The sequence below is a fragment of the Girardinichthys multiradiatus genome, chromosome 8, assembly GCF_021462225.1.
Source record: "Girardinichthys multiradiatus isolate DD_20200921_A chromosome 8, DD_fGirMul_XY1, whole genome shotgun sequence".
NCBI lineage: Eukaryota > Metazoa > Chordata > Actinopteri > Cyprinodontiformes > Goodeidae > Girardinichthys > Girardinichthys multiradiatus.
The window spans coordinates 39,624,331-39,635,132 of record NC_061801.1 but is presented as its reverse complement, the minus strand read 5'-3'; the positions used below and the strand labels follow the sequence as shown (position 1 = coordinate 39,635,132).

Below are 10,802 nucleotides of genomic sequence, written 5' to 3'. Positions count from 1 at the left end.
ACAGCGCACAGACATTAAATATGAATATATACAACCTAGTCAGTCATTTTCTACCGCTTATTCCATAGTGGGTCGCGGGGGAGCTGGTGCCTGTATCCAGCAGTGTATGGGCGAGAGGCAGGGTACACCCCGGACAGGTCGCCAGTCCATCGCAGGGATTCATTCATACACTAAGGGCAATTTAGAGAGACCAATTAACCTAACTGGCATGTCTTTGGACTGTGGGAGGAAGCCGGAGTACCCGGTGAGAACCCACGCATGCACACGGAGAACATGCAAACTCCATGCAGAAAGACCCCCGGCCGGGACTCGAACCTAGGACCTTCTTGCTGCAGTGCTACCAACCCATTTAAATAGATTAATACCAAAAAGCTGGTCAGATGTCAGTAGGATGTTAGTGCTGGAAACTGAAGTCAAATTCCTTATTTTGCACACAAACTTGGCCAATAAAGATGATTCTGATAAAAAATGAGAAAGCCATCTGTTGTTAACAAGCTGCTGCCTCTGACAGGAAACATGACCACAACAGGAAAGCTGTCTGCTGAAACCACCACAGGTATCTGTATTTCATTTATTTGATATATTCTGTATCACATTTGCCCCCTTATAAATGTCTTCTGTTTTTGCTTTTTGACACCCTTAAATATATTTCAGATGATTTAAAGCATTTTTCTATAGTATACCCAGTCTATATTTAGGAAATGGGATTTTATGGCTCTAATCTGTAATATCAAGCAGCAGGAAGCCACTCAGAAGAATTTAAGTTTGACCAGGGGAGGATGATCTGTTACTTTGTAAGGGTCAGCTGACCTAAATGAAGATCATAAAAATAAATGACAAATTCTTCTGAAAATAAATAATTATTAATTAGGAAAAATTTCCTTAATTTACATTTTTGGTTAATTCTACAAAGTCTATGTTTTTAACAAATAAATTAATATCCACAGACTGAACATTTCATATTACTTATTCAAAAAGTCTCATTAAACTTGGCCATTAAGATTTGACCCTTGTAGTCTGGAAATACAGTGGCTCCTCTGTGGACATGCCTCGAATCATGTTTAGGACTCAGAATTAACTAACATTAAGATTACATATATAAACTACATAAAATAAGCCAGAATAAACTAGGTTAAGCTCAAGTAAGCTAAACCAAACTAAAGCAGGCTAAAATAAACTAATGAGGGCCAATCTAACCATGTGAATCTCCCGCAAATCGGCTTTGCTTCACAATCCTCTAAGGGATGCACTTATCCCTGCTGTTCGTGCCCCATTTTCTACCACACTTTTTTCTTCCAATCAACTTTCCAATGATACGGTATGGTTGGATAAAGGACTCTGTGAACAGACAGCTTTAATAGCAATGACCTTTTGTGGTTTACCGTCCTTGCGGAGGGAGTCAGTGACCATCTGCTGGACAACTGTCAAATCAGCAATCTTCCTCATGCTTGTGTTGGACATAACATGACCATAAAATATCATTACTGTATTAAAACTAGTTTTTTTTTTTCAGTTCTAAATTCTATATAGCTGGAAGGGTGTGTTTCAGTAGCTTGTGATGGACTTTCAACATTTTACCATGTAGTAAAACTGTTGTCCCAGGTTTACATAAATCAGTTCTGTTTGATTCCCAGCAGTCAGCGGCGCTTCAGGTGATCATAGACCTTGTTTTTCAGATTTAATGATAGGTTTTGTTGAAAACAGTTGTTAAAAGGCTGTCAAAGACGTCTACATCATGCCCAGATTGCGTCAGGCACTTTTATTTCCTGGACCAATCAAAATGTGGAAATTTGAGCGGACTATTTAAACGCAAGAAGCCGCCTGTTGTTGATTGGCTAATGGAAACGTCAGTCACAGGGGGTGCGTCTCATGTAACAGCTTTTAGATTTCCGTCACTCGGTATATTTTTCAACTGATTTAACATTGATTATACGTCTGAAAGTTATATATCGTTAGAATAAATAGAAATAAAGTAAGAAATGTTGATAAAATGGTCGATGTATGCATTAATTTATTCGATTAGCCGTCGAAGAAGGCGGTCGCTCGCGTTAAAACAAGGCTGTGATTGGTTGTTGCGGTGTTGCCAGGACGTGTGGGCGGAGCTTGTCTGAACGTCAACAAAAGACAGAGGAAAGAGAAAGGAGGAGAAAAAGAAGAGAAGACTGGAATAAATAAACGACGACAGCCGACAGAAGAGGACAGATATGTGGCTTTAACCAACAATAACAGGTAGGAGAACCATTTAAAAGTGTTTTACAGCTTTGAGGTCATCCTGACACCGACTATTTACGGGCAAATATTTAGCTTCAATCCGATTTTAGCAAAGAAAAACTGGAGAAACATACAGCAAACAGTTGTCCTTTACTTAAAGATATGTTTTACCGATAATATCAATATATTAACACTGGTAGATTGTTACCAAGATGTAGTTATGTTGTCTTATTACCAGAAAATCACTCCAGTATATCGACGAAGACAGCTTCCGATTCGGAGCATCAGTAAAGGGCTTTTCCACTGCTTTTAACAAATCTGGAGGTTTTTATATCAGCTCCAGTTTAAAATCTTAAATACGTAGAATGTTGAAGCTGGAATGGATTGTGCTATATTGAACAGAAATCCTTTAAACCACAGTTTCTGATCCGTGAAATAACGAAAATGGCCAACTTAAGTTTTTATTTCTCTGTAATCTCAAAGCTAGACCGCATCCGTATATTCATTTTCACAAATCTGGTTTGGATTGTTCTACCGTCAACTTATGTTCATTAGAATCCTATTTCTGACCTGTGAGACCTTTGTTAGGTTTGCAGAAAAGCACCAAACGTTTATTTTGTTATTTAGTCAATGTTTGACAGACAGTATTTTAAATGATCTGTTATCTGTCTAGAGTATCAGGTCTGATTATAAAAGACATTCCTGAAATTTAAACCGAGATAAATAAAACCAGAATCCATTTGAAAAAAAGAGTGAAATTATCCTTTACTTTGTATGTTTATGTGACCGAACCGGAAGCCAACTTCAGCGCCGTTCCTCCAGAATCTTGAAATAAATTCTCTAGTTTCAAAATATTAAAGGAGATTTTCCACGTTTTCCTTTAGATTTCTGTTAAACGTGACATTAATGAACCAAGATGTGTAATTATAGGCTTTTTAAAGATGTTAAAAAAGAGGCTCCCCTCCCCCCGCTCCGAACAGAGGATTTAAAAACGGCAACAAACGGTTCGAGCTCAGTTCGACGGTTACGGCCCACTTTAACGATTAAAACCCGAAGGGTTCGGGTTTTGTGGCGGTTTATGTGGTTAAATAAGAAGAAAAGAAACACTTTAATTGAAGCAGGTTTCTGTTTGTGGGTCAGATAGAGAAAGCGTCTATCGGAGGGAATCTGACACCGGAGCCCAGCTCCAGCTGAGGGAGGTGGGCTGGGTTCGGGCTCCCTGTCCGAACCCAGGGGCCGATCACTAACCGAGTTACATCACAACAATCCTCGACATCTTAACCAGGTTTTACCCGAACCTACAAAGCCAGGCAGGCTGTTCTAGAAGGAAGTTATTCATAGTTTTCTTTTAATTTTGAACAGCTTAAAATCTGGAAAATGTGGAGTGCATTTGTATTAAGTCCTCATGCTCCCTGATGCCCCTAAATAAAATCCAGTGCCACCAGTTGCCTTCAGCAGACCCTTTATTAATAGCCCGATCCACAGCCAATGATCTCCACAAATATGGCCGTTATAGAAAATGTCCAGAAGAAAGCCAAGCCTGAATGAAATCTTTCATAAACCATACAGAGAGCATCGCAAATGATGCTGCAAACCCCCTACATCACCCTGAACACGCTGTCGCCACGGTAACAGACGGTGGTGGCAGTATCATGCTGTGGGGATGCTTGTGAAAATAATGAAAAAGATGAATCCCAGATCTGTTAGCTGAAACTACAGCTGATGAAAAGAATGTGAAGGTTAAATACTGAGAAGAGCTCCAGCTCCAACCTGGACAGGAACAGCGCACCGTTAGTTACTGCAAACTTCTCCTTTATTACTTGCAGTGTCTGAACTGTGGTGGGAAAACACTTTGATCATGGACGCTGTGAGGCTGATGAAGGAGCTCCGGGTGAATTATGAGCAGGAGGCCGATTTCCTGCCGAATGGGAAGGGCCTGAACCTCATTGTGTCTGCGCAGCACGTGAGAGTTGAATCCTACTTGTTCAGTAAAGTGCACCGTCCTGAGAAGCTTCATTATAAGATTCACAAACTTCTGTTGCTTCCCAGAGCGCCGACCAGATCACGGCCAAGTGCAGGAATGTGAAAGTGGAGGACCTGTGGAGCCTGACCAGCTTCTTTGGTTACAGCACTCAGACCTTCGTCCTGGCCGTCAGCCTGCTGGACAGATTCCTGGCCATGACGAGGGTATGCCACGCCCCCGTCTTCAGCTTCGGTCTGAACCACCTCAGATCATCTCCGTCTCACCTCCGTCTGTTTCCCTCCCTCAGGTCCAGCCCAGATACTTGTCCTGCGTCAGCCTCAGCTGCCTTCACATGGCGGCCAGAGTGACGGAGGAGGAGTGCAACCTGACGCCCACCGACGAGCTCATCCGTATTGGTCAGTGCCGCTTCACCGTTTCCGACCTCTGCCGCATGGAGAAGATCGTCACAGAAAAGCTGCGCTTCAAATCCAAAGCTGTAACCGCCTTAACGTTCCTGCAGCTGTACCATCAGATCACGCTGACGCACGCCACCTACAGGTGAGGCTCCGACCCTCAACCATCAGGACGGATCGGCAGAGATGCACCAATCAGTTGGCCGGAGATTTTGTCTCCTTTTAATTTAAATGGATCAAAAACTCCTATTATGTTTGGTTAGTAAATGCAATTAAATAAGATCAAATTTAGGAAAATATTTTGGGGGAGAAAAAAGCGGTTTTTCGCACGTTACACTCAGATCTTAAAGAAAAGTGAGTTGGAAACTGATTGGACCGATTGGTGCATCTCTGCTGATCAGCTTCAAAGCTCTGCTGGAGTTCTGGGCTGGGTTTCAGTCCGTAGCGTGTTAAGGCACATTCTGATTACTCAGAGCCTTTCGGGCTGGCAGAGCTGCACACAGTAATGTGGAGCAGCAGTCAGATAAGGACTGCTGTCTGCAGCTGCTTACATAACTGACTTGTTTTTATTCTGCAAAGATTAAACGCTACCGGACCGGGATCACGTTGTTAGTTTCTTTCATGTAGAATAAGTTTGAGGTCTCAGTGCTGTACGTGTGATTTATTTACAGGCCGGATTTTCCACACAGTCTCAAAGTGACACGTTTTGTTATTTCTTCTTCAATCATTGATTTTTGTTGTTTAATTAACACATTTCTGCTCCTGAAACTGGTTTATTGCATGTTCATTCGAAACAAATCAAAAGTTGGATCAACTGCGTGTAAAAGCACCGGGTCGGCATTCCTTCATCTGACAAAGTTACACTTGTCTCACTGAAGTTATTTCTGGATCATGCTGGTCTTGATCTAAATAGCTTAAAATGTTACTGGGTGAACAGCTTGCAGAGAAATGTGCCGATTCTGAAACAAGTCGATTCTGTGTGAACAGGAATGAGACCCTGAGCCTGGAGAAGCTGGAAGCTCAACTTAAAGCCTGTCTGTGCCAGATCTCCTTCTCTAAAGCAAAGGTAGGACTTTACAGATCCCAACAAGCCTCTCAGGGATTATTTTCCCTATTTGGACAGCGATCCTGACCCAGTTTCTCTCTGTCTGTCCTTCTAGCCGTCCGTCCTGGCCTTGGCTCTCCTGAGGCAGGGGATGGAAAGCATTCGGTCGGAGGACATGCTGGAGATAGCCTTCCACATCCAAAGACACCTGAAGGTACGTCCCACACCCAACAGCTCATCCAGGGAGGCAGCAGCATGGAAAAATACAAGAGATGCTCTTATTGTGAAACTCTGGCCCCAGGTGCAGTTATTGAGCAGCTTTAGGGTCTTCAGGCTGTTTAAGTTCAGGAGTCCAGGTAGTTCTAAACCCTTTATTGTAGCGTTTTAAATGAGAAAATCCTGATATTTACGACATGAAACAGTTTATCAACCAACTCAGAAGGATTATTTGTGGTAAAAACTAAAAGCAGATAAACATCTAGTAGAAAACCTTTTACAGGCTCCCATCGAGCTGAAACAGCAGCAAACATGAGTGGCAACATGCCGTGTTGCTGGAAAACAGGCAACATGGAGCTAAAGAGTTTCCTGGAAAAACTGAAACATTCCGTCTCTGAAAATTCCCCAAATTCTCTGAAGCAGCTGATCAGCCTGCAGCTCGGAGCTTGTAGGTGTGACACTTCAAAGCCACAGATCAGGTTCAAGTCTGGTTTCACTTTAGCCTCCTGACCCGGACAAACACACCTGTTTCTATTTATAGTTGCATCTCCTGCAGATTGGTTTAAATCCGCTCAGGTCCGCTGACCGACTGCTTCCTGTGTATAGATTCCTGATGCAGAGCTGCAGCAGTGGAGCCAGCGGGTGGCCCGCTGCCTGTTGGACTACGCTTCGCCCAAATGCAGCAAGCCCAACCACAGGAAGCTGCAGTGGATCGTGTCCCGGCGGACCGCCCAGAACCTGCACAGTCACCGCAGCGTGCCGGAGCTGCCCACCATCCCAGAGAACTGCTGGGACGAGAGCGAGAGGTCAGACCCACAAACACACCCTCAGATAGATCAGAAGCCAAACGTGTTGTAAGGCACGGAGGCTCTGAACCACTGACATGTTGGTTTCTCTTCACTTCTGATCAAACAAACACGCTTCAGAGAAAAGTATGAACTTCTCAGGTATTTCACAAGAAAAGCAGGTGGACACGCCCTCAGAGCGTCTCCACAGAAACAGCATAGTCAACAACAGCAGCAACCGAGCTGACAGGGCAGATTTACAATCAGCATTAAAATGGAGAAGTATTTCCCTCAGTGAGAATCAAACCAGATTATTTTTTACAGGGATGAGTTTCTGGGGCAACGAGCCGCCCCTCAGCTCTGCGTCAGGACCTCTCCTATCTGAGCTGTGTGCAAACAGCTGATCATTCCCGCACCCTCTGACAGACGTTTCCATTACTTCACATTCAGCGAGTCCAGGGGGGTGCTCACACTTTATGTAACACTCACTACGTGAGTCAGGCTGAGGAGATGGGAGGAAACCCAGCAGATGTGATCAGAAGGAGCTCAGTGTGTTGATTATTGACCCAGGAGAACGTTTGGTCCAACACGTCACGTCTGTTTTCAGCTGATCGGTCGCACGTTTTAGTAGCGTCAACCAGCTGATGTTTCACGTTCCTTCTGCTCATTGTCCCCACAGTACGAGTTCATGTTAACTTCCTGTTTGAGATGAAGGAACAGGTTGAGTAAACAGTCCTGAAAACTCTGAATAAAATGGTAGAACGTGTTTGTCCAGGTTCTTCTCCATGTTCTGGATTCCAGAACACAGAAATCTCAATCTAAAATGAAGAAGCTGAGAAACGTTTGAGGCAGAGAATGGACCAGCTAATATTAATTTTTTATTTTAATATGACCTAACATTTAGATATATCTGGCTTAAAGTAAGCGGTTAGACCTAGTTTCATGGTTCTGTGTTGTTCTCATGATATCAGGACAGTGAGATGATGAAGCTGATCTCTTTACACACGTCTGATGAGATAAATTATATAAAAAAATATGATCCTGACACTGAGGTGGTGACTCTATGAGGTAAAGATCCAGTTATCTCCAGATAACAGCAACAAAATGAGGCTGAAATGCTGGTCGGATTATTTCAAGATAGTGAAACTGTTGCTGTGACACAAAACATGAGACTATCTCAAGATGACGAAGCTGTGAGAAGCTGGTTTCCTGAAAAAAATTGTTCTGTCCCTGACATTTTGGACTAAAAAGAACCAACCTGTGCAAATTCATACAGCCTTGTACGCATTGAGTGGCTGTTCCTCAGGTGGAGCTTTCAGTGCTTAGAGAAACTGCCTGAGATCCTCTCAGCATGTTTGACTGGCAGCTCATCTTCTCCCTCTGTTTTCTCCACAGTGACGATTCATGTGAAGACCTGATGAGCTCAGGAGAAGAGTCTCTCAGTAGCTCTCTGGGCAGCGACGCCGAAGGGCCCTTCTTCCCTCTGCACCTCCGTCGCCAAAAGCACCGCCAATACCTCAACGCCTGAAGGCTCCGCCTTCCTGTGCCTGGCTGTCCATCACTTCCCTTCCTGCCATCTTTTTCTTTTTATTTATAGCTCTGCCATCGGTGGAGAAGCGCACAACGACTGGAAGCTGACCGGTACTTCTGGTAGATTTAGTAATCTCTAATTTCTCATCTGGTGCATGTAGAGACGTCATATTCCAGGATGCAAACTTTAAGTTGTCAGAGTCATGTTTAGGAGATAAACTCTGGGCCTTCAGGTGCTGAGTCAGCAGGCCTTCCTGTCTGCTTTAAGAAGCTAATCCTCAGATGTCAGATCAGGCTGCAAACAAAGATGATTTGCCAAAACGTGTCCTGTTTATCCTATAGAATGGTTTTTATATAGACTGTTATTAACCACGACTGTTTTTCAGCAGTGAAGAAGGTTAGAGCAGCAGTTGTGGTTGTTTTCAATCTTCATCTTGTTTCTCATCCCAAGAAAACACAATAAGAGCCGATAAGAAGCAAATGTGGTGAACAATGGTGCTGTAAACAGTCCATCAACTCCCTGATTGGACTGCTGGATTTGACCCGAGCCCAGGATCAGCTTATTTAATGGAAGAAAAGAAAACCTGCCGCTGCTGCTTTTCCCTTTGCTTCCAAGTTTAATTTGCACAGTTTAGATTTTTAAATGTGTTTATGTGGTGAATGGTGTTAGTGGAGGCCGGCGTTTTGGTCTGAGGAAGAACTTTTCTTCCAGAGCCGAACTCCGCTGACACCAGAGTGTGTTTAGAGTGAACTTGTGATCCTGTTTCTGGTAAAGATGCCAACGCTATGATGTAGCTTAACTCAAAGTGTAAATGTAGAGGATGTTGTCTGAAACTGAAAGCTGAATGTGTCAAAAAAAGTTAAAAATGTTAATAGAAAAACCTGTAAAACTGTAAATGCTGTAAAAAAAAATTGTTAATAGTTCTTTGTAGATAGTGAGTTATTTATTGTTTTTGTCACATGTACTGAAAAAGAAAAATCTTATAAAAATGATACTATTTTTAATCCACTGTCTGCCATTCTGTTCCTTTTACGTTGATCTGGAAGTTGAATTAATTAGGAAAGCACAGCTGAGTGTCATCTGCAAAGACTGGCATCAAGGCTCTGATTAAGCTGCCATGAAACAAAAATGAGAGAATGGAAGGGGTCCAAAGACTGATCCCTGAGGTACGCCACAAGAAACTGAGTCCATAATTTAGCAACCTAAATAATCCCAGTTGAGGCTGTGATTAACAGAACAGCACCAAAGGAACCACGTTACCCTATCAGAACTAAACCTAGGGGGTTTTCTGTGTCAGTGCTCAGCTTTAGGTCATCAAATAATAAAACATCGTCTCAGGTCTGCTGAGGGCTCTAAAACCAGACTGCCAACAATACGCATTCAAAGTTACCTTATTTTGGATAAATCGGATTCCTTTTGGTGCAAAACAGAAATCTTTATGGTCTAAGACAAACCAGTACAGAGGCCAAACTTCCCCGCCGTATTTAGATGACAAACCAAAAGAAATCCGACTAGCAGCTGCAGGAAACCCCCACAGAATGAGCCATCGCAGCACAGCAGGTCCATCTTCACACAAAAACAATGACAAAAAACAGCCAATACCTTGATGTCTTGTAAAGCAAACATAGTTATTTGATGTCATTTCTTCAAACGGTTTGGGGTTTAGGATCGACATTAAAATCTGAACAGAACCTGCTTCACCACCCGAGCCAGAGCGACCCAATAGAACCAAGGCTTTATGAGCGACACGTTGGCGGGGTTCTTATCAGACTGGAACCGCTAAATGTCAGTGAGTAGACATTTATTTTCATGAAATCAGTCATTCATAACGAGATCTCGAACCCAGTACCTGCTTCATGATCTCAAGGTAACAAGATCCCAGTTCATGTTTGTTGTGGAAAATCAGAATAAAATCAAAATCTTTTAAGAATTATTTCAGAACTTTGTGGCTTCATTATTTTATGAAAATCATCTTGAATAAAATGAGATTTTAATCTAGTTTTGATGAGAATATTTCATTATCGTCTTTAGTGACAGTTAAATTAGATCTTTATCTCAAAAAGAGGACCTCAGTTTTATTTAGACATGCCAACGATTTCAAAATTACTCCAAATAAAGAGCTTTGTTGCCAAAGGTGTCATTGTTTCAAGGAAATCAGATTCTAGCCCAGAAAACTGGCTTTACGGACAAATAATGTCAATATAATATGATCTCAAGATCGTTTTCTGGTGATGGTTCTATTTCATTATCTTGAGATAATTTACCTTGTGATCAGATATCCAAGCCCAATATCCAATAATAAAGGTTTATTTATTAATGGCCAGCCAGAAATCTTAACTGATGCAGTTATTGGCTTCAAGCTAAAAACCAATGAATTACTGTTATATATCATTTCTAGCATCATGGCAACAGCACTGAACAGTGAAGCTGGGTGTTAAGACGAGAACCACAGATGTTGGAACCATGATCAGGCTTTAAATAGCTTTCCTTCTCAGAGGGTTGAGACAGGCAGCATCACAGCGGTTTCATACGTTTTTATCGTCAGTCTTACATTTAATGGACCTTTTAAAATCTGTTTCTATTCAGAAAGTCCGGTTTTTATTCCCTGGAAAGTGGAACACGGAGTCTGGAGACCATG

At 42.4% G+C, this 10,802-nt stretch overlaps 1 protein-coding gene across 1 annotated transcript; it reads left to right on the top strand.

The window, feature by feature from the left end:
• The first annotated feature begins 2,072 nt into the window (after window positions 1-2,072).
• ccng2 (cyclin G2) lies at window positions 2,073-9,168 on the top strand. The gene is made up of 8 exons (XM_047372475.1): window positions 2,073-2,229; window positions 4,038-4,174; window positions 4,261-4,398; window positions 4,482-4,732; window positions 5,575-5,653; window positions 5,748-5,846; window positions 6,455-6,654; window positions 8,029-9,168. Exons 2-8 carry the CDS (start codon window positions 4,070-4,072, stop codon window positions 8,159-8,161), a joined length of 1,005 nt encoding a protein of 334 aa, XP_047228431.1. The 5' UTR covers window positions 2,073-2,229; window positions 4,038-4,069; the 3' UTR covers window positions 8,162-9,168.
• Window positions 9,169-10,802: the final 1,634 nt, after the last annotated feature.

Bases quoted from the DNA above. Each gene is read 5' to 3' on its own strand.
- ccng2 (XM_047372475.1), top strand. From the start codon at position 4,070: ATGGACGCTGTGAGGCTGATGAAGGAGCTCCGGGTGAATTATGAGCAG. The intron at 4,175-4,260 runs GTGAGAGTTGAA...GTTGCTTCCCAG, and splicing joins TCATTGTGTCTGCGCAGCAC to AGCGCCGACCAGATCACGGC. The intron at 6,655-8,028 runs GTCAGACCCACA...TTTTCTCCACAG, and splicing joins TGCTGGGACGAGAGCGAGAG to TGACGATTCATGTGAAGACC.